This window comes from Sebastes umbrosus, chromosome 16 (assembly GCF_015220745.1).
Source record: "Sebastes umbrosus isolate fSebUmb1 chromosome 16, fSebUmb1.pri, whole genome shotgun sequence".
Lineage (NCBI taxonomy): Eukaryota > Metazoa > Chordata > Actinopteri > Perciformes > Sebastidae > Sebastes > Sebastes umbrosus.
In genome coordinates, this window is record NC_051284.1 from 18,643,173 (window position 1) to 18,656,563 (window position 13,391).

A 13,391-nucleotide genomic window follows, 5' to 3' on the forward strand; every position below is an offset into this window, starting at 1 on the left:
GTCGATGTTTACTGGATTCCTGTCAAACATGTTAGAAAGTAGAAGACGGTCTTTCTGCTGTCATCTGCGAGTGAACATTCATCCGCTTGATGCAACAAGCGACAACATTATTAGATGACTGTGCCGTTGGGGATGTTATTATCTGACGTAACCTGTGGGTCACACAGGTAACAGGCGAGGAGGAATGTATGATGGGATATATTTGCGCAGCCTTTTGATGTTTTAGGACCCTCTTTTAAGTGATAGCAACAAATATGTTATTTATTTTTGCAATGATGATAAAGGGTCTTCCATTATTTGTAAGAATAAAGAAAAAAACAATGATATGGTTGCTGGTGAAATGTTTGCTTGTTGCGTTAGAAAGTTTAAAGGAGATGTAATTCCCTACAATGTGTTAATGTGTCTGACTCCATCACGGCGTGCCTTCAGAGCTTTGTGTCTACATGTTCTGTGCCTACACTCGTATTAGTGAACCTTTGCATTTCAAAGCGCAGTGCTTGTTTGGCTTGTGTCCGGGTGTGCGGCGCACTGCACACACCGCGGTGGCCTTTAACGCCTGTCCCTGGTGCAGATCGATTTTGTGCCTAGCCAGCAGCCCACTGCTAACCTTGAGGTAAGCTGCCGTAATGAGATCGCATCTGACGGCATTGACTCGCACCTGACAGCACTGACACTCTCCTCCCAGCCTGGGAGAGACGCAGACAGGCAGAGTGGGAAAGGCTAGGTCCTCTGTGGTATAGGCTGTACTGTTAAAACGCTTTGCTTCGTTCCACTGTAATGTATGTTTCCACCTTCTAAAGGAGTGTGGGGGTTTTGAATGGCTAAATAGGTGAGAAAATGACAGAGAAATATTATAACAGACAAACGTTTATTCAGCTAAAGGTGCAGCAGGTTTTAATCACATTTATTCTTACGAGTGTGATTGCAAGAGACAGAACGAGTGTGTATTACACCACTGCAGTCTTCTTTTGTTCACCCATTATCCCTAAATCTCTTGGGAGAAAGATGGTATGTTGGGCATGTTTGTTCCATGAGAACACCAAGATTTCAGGATGTTTTATTTGAGCCTCAGCAGTTGCAGCTTCTTGAATTCAGTGTAGATTTGCAGCTTTGCTGGTGGTGCCGGTCTGTAGGCAGCGCTGGGTTATGCTCGGCCCTCTTGTCTGACCATAGCTGTGATAAGAAAATACCCTGTCTCTATTTCCTGGCCCCAGATGAAACCGTCTGCTACAGCGGGCTGCAAAAATCATTTGTCACCGACACACGCGCACACTTGTGCACCCTGAAAAATGTGTGATCTAATTTGAAAATAATTAAAAAGTAGCTGCCCAGCCAAGCCATCAGCGTGATATACCTGTGAACATAACACAAGATGACTCATACCTGTAGGGCTGTGACAGGCATACTGAAGCTGATTCGCAGATGCATGTATCAGGCTACAATTGGATGAGATGGGACTGGGATAACCATTATCGGAGTGGTGGTAATTGAAACAATAATGGACATGTTAACAGCTTGGAAAATAGCATTGATCCATCATCTAAGATGAGCCCTCTTTGTGCATTAATACCATGACTAAATGGCGCAAACTGATATTGCTCTCGGTCATGGCTAGGCCTCGTTGGCTAATTGAAAAAGAAATGAGCAAGAGGAGGGTTTTGTGAGGTGTGGAAGAGTTCTTCTAGCAGGGCTTTGAATCCCTCCCACAGCCCCGGGATTTCTAAGGAAAGATTAGCCAAAGACATGGCACGATTTTGGCGGAAGTGTGGAATTGGAATTCAATCGTTGTATACCTACGTACAGATGTAGACTAGTAAGCCAGTGGGAGCCAGATCGATGGGAATCTAACAGCTTCAGCTCCCGTGCAGCTCAGGAGCATCCTCAGCAGGTTACGTCTTTGTCTCAACCTTGTCCACACATTCCTCCACTTTCACTTTCTGCTCTGCAACCTGACCTAGACACGTTTTCCTCCACCTGGCATACTGCTTTGCTGATGTCCAACTTTTCAGCGGGTCGAAATGGCACTGAGCTGCAGCTAGCCTATAGACTGAGCACTGCTGTGCTGGTTGAACACATGGAAAATGAGATCACTGACCTACAGCAAAGGTTAGACTTCAGTAAGCATGAGCAGTCAGATGATGGCTGCTGGAGCGGTTGGGGGTTTAATAAACTACTGCTGGCCATAAGCCTATTGTTTTACCTCTCTGCTCGCTACCTCATGTGGATATCCGTGCATGTGTGTGTGTGTGTGTTTGTATTGTGATGTGTCTGAAGCTGCGGCCCTCATTGTGGCTAGCTGTGTTAAGCTGAAATGCTATTATTGATTACACACAAAGGTTGAGATGGAAAAGCAACTGAGTAGGAATGGGCCCAGCTCTATATATGTGTTTGTGCGTGTGTGTGTGTGTGTGTGTGTGTGTGTGTGTGTGTGTGTGTGTGTGTGTGTGTGTGTGCGTGTGCGTGTGCGTGTGTGTGTGTGAGCATGTGTGTGTGAGCCACAGCTGTGCTGTCCGTCAGCTTCTGGATTATCCATTAGGGGAAAAGGGGGTTGGGGACTTTGGCAGAGGGAAACACCAGTGTGAGGAAAGGAGAGGGTTTGAGACCGAGGTGGTGTAACAAAGCAATCGCACTGTAGTACTGGTACTTTACTGGAGTGTTTCCATTTTCTGCGTGAAATCAGACGAACTCATGCAGGTTCAACAGAAACTCCCTGCAGTCGAAACTCCTCCTCTTCCGGCAGCAGCAGCTCCACCTTCGGCCAGGAGCAGAGCTTTGCCTCGCTGCTCCACCGGTCCACGCTGGGAGCCTGGGAGCTGCAGAGGTTTTCTAAAGGGACTCTGGTGCTCTGAAACACTACTGCTTTTGTCCACAAGGACCATTGGAAGACATTACCATGTGCTGTGTGGTCGTGTCGAAGGCTTCGGTGCGAGTTGTGGGTCCAGAAGAGTGACATTCTCTCCTTAGTATGCAGATTATATGTGAATCACGCTCTCCATGCCCCATCCCCTCAAACACCTCACACGTGACAGAAAGTTGAAACTGAAAACAAGTGGAAAAAAAAAAAACTGCCTCTGAAAAACAAGTGACATGAAGAAAAAAATCAGAAGATTGTCACTGAAAAACACAAAAAACATAAAAATAAAATAATTTGTAATGCCTGTTTATTATTTTTCAGTGGATATTTTTTCAGTGCCAATGTTTCTTTAGTCAATGCCAAATTTTATTTGCGATGATAAAACTTACTGTCACTGTTCTAGCTCCACAGCTACAATAACTTTTGTACTTTTTAAAATATATATATATTTTACTTTTACCTTTTCCTATATTTTTACTATATTTACTACTACACTAACTCATACACTCATAACCCCGTCTTGCCCTCTTGCTCTTTCTGTCCTTGTCACATGTAATTATAGAGGCACACTTATTCTCTGTCTTCGTGTGTGTGCATCTCCACGTGTATGCGTCTGCATGCGTAAAAACAATACCCACACAATTACATAATAACCACTACGTGCACATGCATACTGCTAGGATATTCTCCTTCCACTCCGTCTTGCCTTTGCTTTGCAGACACCTGTGGTTAGTCTCACACACAAACACACACCTGGTGTCTCCCACCTCTCCGCCAGTGTGAGTCTCTTTATGAGAGGCCTGCCTGGCGCCCAACTGTGAGGCCCTTTTAATTAGAGCCCTGCTGTTAAGCACAGGCCTCCTCCCGTGGTCTCATCCACTCCCCTCCACCTCCTCACACCGTTACACCCTCCGTCACACACTTGCCACCACTTTGCTCCCCTGCCTCTCCTTGTTCTTATGGCCTGGTTCATACATAGTATTCACACTTTAATTTCACTGTAAGGTGAGTTTTACAAGCCCTCATGGGTTTTTTTCAACCCACGTGTGCATTTACTTATGTTTGTATATCTCTTCTCTTTTTGTTTTAATTTGTATAGAGAAGATAGAAAAGATTAGAAGAGTAAAGATAGTATTTATTTACTACAGATCATCCATGTGCTTCCCAGCTTAAGTTTAGCAAAGAAAATAGAGAAAACCTTTAACTTAGATTTAACTTAAACCTAAATGAGAAAGAAAAAAGTATGAACATGACTCTTAACATTTCAGGTTTTGTTCAGGTAGTTTTGGTGTATTTATTATTGATATTAGAAAGTATAATGTTTAAATTTTAGACCTTTTAAAGCCTAAACAAAAATGGTGGTATGAATGAAATCAATTTGACTCTCTAGGAAAACATTTGAAAACTACACTTCTACACCTTCAGCTGGCACTGAGAAAAATAATCTACATAGACTATTATGATTAAAATTAATAGGAATAATAACTATAGATATTTTTATAATAGATTTTTCAGCTCATTGATGATGGTATCTATGACCATTATGAAGGATCATGATATATCACTTTTAAAAAAAATAGTAAACAAATAAACAATTAAGTAAACAATTAAAAATAGAATTGTTTTCAAGGGAAAAAGCTGTTTTTTTAAAAGTGAACTTTAACATATTTCCCATTGATTCCCAAGGGAAAATAAGATCCCTTTTTATATAGCCAATATGAGAAAATATATTTAAAGATAATGTGTAGTCTTATGCTGAAAACATTAGGTTGGAGGGTTATTAGTGGTTGGTGATAAGAAAAGAATAAGAATGAGGAAGAACACATGCGCTCACACCCTCAGCTGTGCAACTTGTGCACAAAGTATTCCTGGCACTCGAGCTGTTGCATCGCACTCGTAACCTTCATTCCTCCATTTCCTTTTTCAAGCAAGGCCAAACCCTCTTGAAAACAAAAAAACCCAGGTCTCTCACATTCATTGATTCTGCTGTACATCTGGCTGCTGGGATCAAAGAGCGTATTGTGTTGGGGGGCCTCCTCTCTAAGCTGCTTTCCTAAGGAACTTCAGGGCTAAGTTGATTAGAAACAATGGCAGGTGGGTTGATATTATGTCGAATCAGGAATTCTGAGCCAAAGTTGCCAAAAGCTGCTGCAGTGTGTGTGTCACCCGGTCCCTGGCAGGAGATGGGATTATATAACCACACAACATACACATGGCGCATGCTAACCTCGGCCAGAAATCCCACAGCTCTGTTACAGTTGTCATCCATTAAGCTACAGTTCCCAACAGTGCATATTATACTCTATATATTTGAAATTAGTCTGGAGGAAACACCGGCTGCATCTGTGACTGCTTGTCTTCAGCTTGATGTGGGAAGACAGGTTGTTTAGGACCGTGGGGAATGACGGATGGAGCGAGAGAGCAGGGTGGAGGAGGAGGAAGGCTGCAGCTGTTGTTGTGCGTAGTTTAGTGTTGGTCTGGTGGGGTTCGGCAGAAATCACAGCAGAGAGAGGCACAGCCCCTGTTGCCTTAATGAAAAGAAGGATAGATAGATAGATAGATAGATAGATAGATAGATAGATACAAATTTCATGAACATGGGAGCAACTATGTTCCAACTAAGGCCTTCCACGCATTAGGGTGCGCTATGGAGCTCGCTAAACACGCATGAACCAAATTGGTTGGGTGGTTTTTGCGTTGAGTGCGTGGCGCTGGAAATGACATATTGTCAATTTTGTACCACTTCCTGCGTCCACTATGTGGCGCTATACAGAGCACACACTAATTATACGTCATGTTGGCTGTTTGACAGACAGACAGACAGACAGACCTTTTCTGTGCCACCGTCCTTTCCTTCTTCCACCTTCTGTAAAGCAAATGTCTGCATCTGTATCGACCCTTCCTCTTCCTCAGAGGAACAGCCAGCCAACTCCTGCTAGGGCCTTTTCCCTTCTGTTCACAGGGCGGGAGTTTTTATTATGATTGTTTTTAAAGATTTTTTTTTTTCCTCTCTCTGTCTGCCCAGGGTTGCAGATATTGCCATAAGCAGAGAATAAAAAAGACGGGGAGGGGGGGGAGAAGAAGAAGAGCGAAAGTTATTTCGCTGAAGGACATGCAGAGGCAGCTTTTAACACCCTCGCCTCCTCCCCTCCCTTCCCTTTCCCTCCATCCCCGCTTAAACACACTTCTCCCTTTTCTCCTCTTTAAATATTGAGAATCGTTGCAAATTCCTCTGGCCTCTTCCTTTTGATGCTGCTGGCCTCCCGACGGCTCGGCAACAGAAATGCACTTGGAAAGGGCTGAAAGTCTCAGTATAGCAACAGCAACAATTCCCCCCTTGCAGGACCTCCCTGCTCCCCTCTGCAGGCCCCAGTAAACGGGTCTGAGCTTTGCTGGTTCCCAAGCCGCACCTCTTCCCCGGCGCCCCGCGTTCTCCAGTCTGAAGGCCAAGCTTTCCCTCTGGGCCGGCTTTGGCTGCTCATTTTCACTCTAACAGAGGGTGGCTCTCCACAGGCCTGGCTTTTTAACCTACACCAACATGCATGAACACACAAACACACACCCCATGCATCTGAAACAGACTGTTAGAGTGACCCGGCTGACTCCTGTCACTTTATTCTTTACTTTTTCACCACTCTCCCGCCCCAAACATACTCATTCCTCCCTGATTGCTTTTTTTTTTCTTTTATTGCTCACATGGCTGCATTTTAGATGCTATTTAAGATTGTGCTAACTAGTAGGGTGCAGACGCCTGTGTTGTGGCTAGCTCAAGAATAAAAAACCTGAGTTTAGATACAGAACAAGCTTTTCTTAAAAGCCTGCATTCCTGAGCCTGTGCCGTTATTGTTCTCGTTTCTCCAAAAGGAAAACAGTAAATAGCCGCTAAATAAAGCCGGAGCTGTTGCAGTCGCACTGCGTCTCTAGGCCAACAAACGGTCAAATCGCGGCTGGAGAGTTCTCCCCCCGTCGCTCTCATGTAAAACAGGAGAGGATCCTGAGTGGAAAGGGAGTGCAGCAGACTGAGATCATAGACGTGTTACTGCTTAACAGCCCACTTTATGGGATCGGCTCTCTTTGTGTTTTAATGAGGAGGCCATGGATGGGTGGAAAGACGAGGGGACGGAGAGAGAGAGGGAAGGTTGAGTCTGTCAGGGAGGATGAGAGATTAGAAAAGATTGAGAAAGAATAGAGGATGAGTGTTAGGAAGAAGTCGGAGAGAGGTTTAATGTCGCCTTCTCTCCTCAGGTCTAATTAGGAGTGAAAGAAGGGGCTGAGGGGTCCTCCTTAAAGTGCTGCTGTTAATTTCTCACGTCACAGTTTTACACTTCGTGATACACTCTTGTCTTCTCTTACCGCTTTTCTTTGTTTCATTTTATAGCCTCCAGAAATAAATCCACAGTTTCTCTCCAGGATATTTTAGTTGAACAGGACATTTTTTGCAACAAACTTGGACGTCAGTGTGTTTGTGTGTGTGTGTATGCCTCATTCCTCTCTATATTTACCTCCCTCTGAAAAGTGTTTTGAGCCCCCAGTGCAGTGCCACGAGATTGGCAGTTTGCTGTCTGCTGATAAAGTCGCGATCCGTGTGTGTGTGTTTAAGTGTGCCTGCTGGTGAAAGGGAGGAAGAAGCAAGGAGAAGGAGGCTGGACACCTCAGGAATGTTTTTTCGATAACAAGTTCCCCCAGCACTCTAGAGCTCTATTGTACAATGTTGTGTGTTTTACTGCACTGTCTATGTGTGTGTGTGTGTGTGTGTGTGTGTCCTGGGGGAGGGGAGGTTCTGCAGCTTTCTTGCTGTATTGTGATTGGCCCTGAGTGTATTATGCTCACTGAGTCTATTTTTTTCATTTACCACTCATACAAACACCTGGAAAATGCAAAAAAAAACACTACACAAGACGCTTTTCATTATTGGACATTTTGATACTGTTGAATTTGTTCTCCGTTTCAGATTTTGATTCTCTTACAAACACACACATTCCTACCTGTGGAACGGGACTCCAGGTCACCGCTCATGCCTCATGCGCATCATTGTGCAGCATTGTGCAACAGCAGCGCCGCCTCTAACTCGCACGTCCTTTTCCGCCGCTCTCCTCTCTGCAGGCTTGCCTCATTAAACTTTCAGCTGAACAGTTGAAAAAACTCTGCCGCCTTTCCGGTCCCAACTGGCCGCGGCGTAAAAGAGGAGTAAATTAAATTCAGTCTGTCCAGTGGGTTTGAAGTCGGATGGAAGGATGGCATTTGCCCACTCTGTCTGTCTGTAGCAAAGCGTCGCGGCGTGGCCACAGGTGGTGCTTTGTGAGCCCTGACATCAAGCTCGCAGTCTGCGATGACCCCGACTGAGCTAAAATATCTTTGTTTTTCCCTCAAGCTGTGTCTGACTCTGTTTTCTCATCCCTTATAGTCAACTCCGGAGATGGCATCGACTACAGCCAGCAGAGGAGGGAGAATGTTGGGGACCTGATCCAGGAGACTCTGGAGGTGTTGGAGCGCTACGGAGGGGAGAACGCCTTCATAAACATCAAGTACATGGTGCCCACCTACGAGTCCTGCATCAGCTGAGGAGGGGGGCGTCCTCCTGACGTTGCACAGACTCTTGACATTATCTGTTTGTCAGTCCTTCTTTATCTGCTCCCCAAACTCTAAATTAAACACTTATCTTATCCCTTCTTTATCCTAGCCCTCCCCCAATCTCAACGTCACTCCATGCATTCTCTTTTTGTTTCTGCACCGATCTCTTAAGGCCCAGACACACTTGCTCCACTTTCTTTAGCATATCCTTTTAAACTCCTATTAAATTCATTGCAAGTCATACTTTCTGTATCTGTGTATTTATCACTATCGCTCGTTAACCCCAATGCAAGCTTGACTGAACAAATGTGCCTCATCGAAACACACCCGTATGTTTAATACATTATCCATGTATTGTTCATTTTTTCTCTGGCTGTAGTGATTTATTTAGCTAGCTGATAAGGAATCCTTGATGCACAGCGACTTTCATTTCAAACAGCGATATGCATCAGATGAAAAAAATGTGACGCTTTCAAAATGTGTGAAAACTTAGAATTGAAAATTCCTTTGATTTAAAAAGTGAAACTGTTTTCTTTTGACTATCAAACGCTCACCCGCGCTTGATGCTCGACTGTTGACTGTAAAAAGTTGCTCCCTCACAGAGAACAGCAGCTGTTGCCAGCTTACATTTATGTCAGCTACAGTAGATTCCACCGCACGGTGACACGATTTCAAGGCGGAAAAAAAGTCAGGTCCACAGAAACTTCTCAAACTACTCCTGCTTTCGCTTTTTACAGCCGCCTTTCGAGCCTACGGGGTGTGAGCGCAACTCAAAAGACACCCTTTTGCCAGAGCTTCACTTAGATAATCTGTGATATTTTGGAATATAAATATTGAGTATTTTCCTGTGTTGCGAAGCTTTTAATTGAAAAGGTGCTAATGCAGCTTGAGAGGCACAAAAAAGGAGTTGGGTGAGATTCCAGTGATGTAGGCCTGTTTTTCCTGTCTCAATCCTGATGTACATTTGCACTGTGTTTTGTCCTGCTCTACAACTGCATCTATTTTGTTGTACCATTGTACCCATTCTGTCACAAACCCAGCTGGAGACGCAGCCTGTCTAAACATGCGTGGAAAGACGCATAGGAATGACGACCGACAGCATTCCTGCAGATAACACACTCTCACACACACAGAGATATGGTTATCATCCTTTGAACTCAAATACCCCCCAGTGATCTTAGTGAATGCTTTGTGTGCATGTGGGTTTATTTATGACTGTTTCTGCATGACAACATACATGTATTGTTTATCCAGACCAGCCAGTTTTTCAGTAGGCATCTTTAACCAACTTTGAATTCCCTCTCTCCCACTATCCTCTCTACTGCATTAAAGTCGCAGTGGAAACTTCTTCCCTGACACAATGGAAGCTTAAGCAACCGTATTTCCTACACACACACACAGAGACACACACTTGCACATATACATATATACTACCCTCCGACCCACAAGGGAAACATAGCGTAATTGATTTCTGACACTCACAAGGACACTTGCACCGTCTCTTATTGTAAGTCATGTCTCCAGCAAAAGCAACTTTACAGGCCTGCGGAGGAATCTATTCTCAACCAGAAGACAGGTTCATAATGCTCATATTTCAACCTCAGCACATCTTGAAAAGAGTGTTACTGAATAGCTGTTCCACGCTGCTGAACCCGGGCCGCACTGCACTCTGCCTGCTGCCTGATCTGTGCAGTGAAAGACGAAAAAGGGGAGTGCGGCGCGGTCCCCGTTCGACACAAAACACATAATTCACCTTAATAACTGCGGCTGCATAATAAAACAAATACAGCACCGGTGCAGAGCACATGAACTACTTTTAAAGAGGGGTACAATTTCACCTCTGTTCTCGCCCGATGAGCCGATCGAAGTCTGAACAGCCTGCGGTTCTGTCGAAGTGTATCAGTGACGCCCCGCTGTCCTGCTTCACCTGTCCAATTTTACTGAGCCACAGGCTAGCAGCTGGCCAGCTAAAGGAGGGAGAGCTTAGAAATAGAGAGGACAACTAGAAAAAAAGGACAAGAAACATGGTGAACATTTTTGTTAAGCTGTAATTGTTTTTCAGAACTCGCCAGAAATTGTACTCGCAGCTCTCCATCTGTTTGTCATAGTCTTTTGCTTCGAGCTAACGCACAATGTCATACAAGCCATAATATACAGAAATTGCCTCGAATTCACTTCACTTCTTCGCACTTAAAGGGCCAGGCAGTCTGATTGCTTCGGCTCAATTAGGTCACATCACAGGCGCTAATGGGCGTTAAATGCTAAATGGTGTCCGTTTCGACCTCCTCAGGAACCCGCTGAAGCTCATTAAGAAAGGTGACAATCTGGAAAGGAACATCGGAGAATATGCTCTCCAATCGAGAGCTGCACACACACACACAGACACACACACACACACACACACAATAATGGCAAACAATACCAAACAACAACACCGAGCTGTAATTGCTCATGCAAGTAATAGAGTGAACTGTGAAATGAACAGGAATGGAGGCTGCCAATGAGGTTATTTGGCCAATCAAAGGCATCAACGCATGACTGGTCCAGGCGTACAGGCCTGAAAGACCAAGCATGACATTACTTGAATTTCTCCCTTATCTCGGACATGAATAAAAAAACAAATGTGGCGTAGAGCAGAAATTGTCCTGATCATCATATTCTAACCCTTTCGCCTTAGTCATAATGAGCAATTGATCATTTTGTGACTGCGGGTGCCCCAACATACACACGGAAATAAATTGCTTCCCATTCAGAGTATTTCCTCCAGTCATAGAGCACAGGTTATAACATCATGCTCTACTTCCCAACAGCAGATAGTATCTGTCGCAGATAAAGCCACATTATTATTTTCAGTTGAGAGGATTTCCGAGGTTTTTTTCTTTTTATTCCTTGTCTATTGTGAAAGATCTGCCTGATGGCAGGAGCAGACGATGGTATTGATCTAACATGTTATTCAGCCATTTTGCGACATCTTTGTCTGTTTGCCTTTTGTTAATTTCTCCTCAGCCCAGATAAGTGCTGAAGAGATTGAATAAAAACATGCGTCAGCTCTGAAGTCTAGGTAAAGAACTTGCTGAGAATGTTTCCTCTGTGTGTGTATTCCAATAGAGTGCTCCAGGGATGACGTATTTTTGTAGGCCAACCAGGAAGTTAGCATCACACTGGTTTCCTCGACAAAAAGCCAATGGAATTTTTCGATTGGGTTTTGGATTATTGCAGAAAATAATCTCTGTGGCAAACAAACGTTTATGATACTTACACGTTTTGTTCCGTAAAATAATCTCCACAAATGAACACCACTACTGTGATTTTTGATGTGTGAATACAATCACCGGAAGTAAAAAGCTAACGTTAGGCTATAAACAAACTACACCACGGTCGCATGAGCGTGAGTAAACACAACAAGGCTGTAAAGACGGACGAGTTGGCGTGATGACGTTTAGTAGTCTCATTTAGCCACTTGTTAGCAACCGCCATTTTTAAGACACGTAAAAGCTTCCAAATTCATGAGTGGAATATTTACTGATGTATTATATACTGTATTGTAGAACAAAACATTAATACCTCTTAAAGGAACAGTGTGTAGTATCTAGTGATGAGGTTGCAGATTACAACTTCTCCCGTGTGCCAAACGCGTATGGCCCTCTCTCTCTCGAGCCAGTTGTTGTAAGAGTAAAGTGCTTATAGTGTGTGTGTACGTGGGAAGTGAATAGTGAAGCAAGAGAGAGAGAGCGGTGGCAACGGGAGCGAGTAACGGGAGCGAGTAACGTTATCGACTCCGGCCAAAGCAGGAAAAGTTAACAGTGTTTGGTTTGTCCGTTCTGGGCTACTATTGAAACATGGCGGTGCAAAATGGTAGACTCTGTGAAGAGGACCTGCTCCCTATGTAGATATAAATGGCTCATTCTAAGGTAACAAAAACATAACGATTCTTATTATCAGGTGATTATACTCTAAAGAGAAAATACTTTTTTTCTTAACCACAGACCTTCTTTCAGAGATCTAACTAAAAACACATTAAAAAAACCTTTTCCGGGGTTTTTAGGACTCATTCCTGCACCACTCTATTGCTTTGTAGTATAACACTAACTGCTAGCTGGATTTGGGTATAACACATTACGTACCACATGATCAATGTGCTGTCAAAGTGGTTCACTCAGGGTCTTACGACCCCAACATTAACCACGGAGTGTGTAGCGTTCCTGCACACCTGCCTTTGTCCTTACAAGGGTGAAATGGCGTTCTCTAATCCACGACCTGGCCTAATCCTCACTCTCCACTGCAACTGGACTCCGGGGGTCAACCCTAGACGATGTGGGGCCCGTGGGCACTCACTCAGCTCCGGGGTTATTATTAGCCCGGCTAGCTCAGCCCCTCACAACAGCTGCCACTGCCCCGCAGCCAGCAATAACTCCCACTGAGGAACACATGCAAGCCATTTCACTGATGGAAACACTAAGCATTACACCGACACGGGACGATTTATACACTATTCATACAGCCTCACAGATCAGCGCAGTCGACTACGCAGACAAATGTTTACATGTGTGTCTGGCTCGCGCCCCACCAGCTACTCCAGCCATCAGGTTGAGCCGTTATCTCGGAACGAACATTGACTTTCTGAAAGCTGGCACCACGGAGCTCAAGTTTGTCCTTGCGCATCTCCGTCTCACCGCATCACAGTGGTGGCAGGCCAACAAAGGCTTTTGTATTGCAGTGAGCCGCACAACAAAAGCTACACAAACAACGCCGATAGCGTTCTGTTGACGGAGGGGAAAAAGAGATTGAGGAAAGTACAGAAAGGGCTAAGACTGAGGAGGGAGGAAAAAGACAATTATGGAAGAGGAAAGACAGCGTGGAAATGTTTGCGGCATGAGTGTGTGTTTGAGAGAGTAAACATGTTGAATAAAGAGGAAGACAGGGAGATGCATTGCGCCCGAGACGGACCGGCAGTCCAAGATGGATC

The 13,391-nt window shown here is 44.5% G+C and overlaps 1 protein-coding gene and 1 long non-coding RNA gene across 2 annotated transcripts in view; one reads left to right on the forward strand and one right to left on the reverse strand.

Moving 5' to 3' along the window:
- The window catches only part of pacrg (PARK2 co-regulated), a 147,612-nt gene extending 138,944 nt beyond the window's left edge, over window positions 1-8,668 (forward strand). The window contains exon 5 of the mRNA XM_037746597.1: window positions 8,259-8,668. Within this exon, the coding sequence (XP_037602525.1) occupies window positions 8,259-8,416 (158 nt within the window). The 3' untranslated portion in view covers window positions 8,417-8,668. The remainder of the gene's footprint in view (window positions 1-8,258) is intronic.
- Window positions 8,669-9,613: 945 nt separating this feature from the next.
- LOC119474539 lies at window positions 9,614-13,011 on the reverse strand. The gene is made up of 2 exons (XR_005203580.1): window positions 12,550-13,011; window positions 9,614-10,789 (listed from the first exon to the last, which is right to left on the reverse strand). It is a non-coding gene; the product is annotated as an uncharacterized LOC119474539 (long non-coding RNA).
- Window positions 13,012-13,391: the final 380 nt, after the last annotated feature.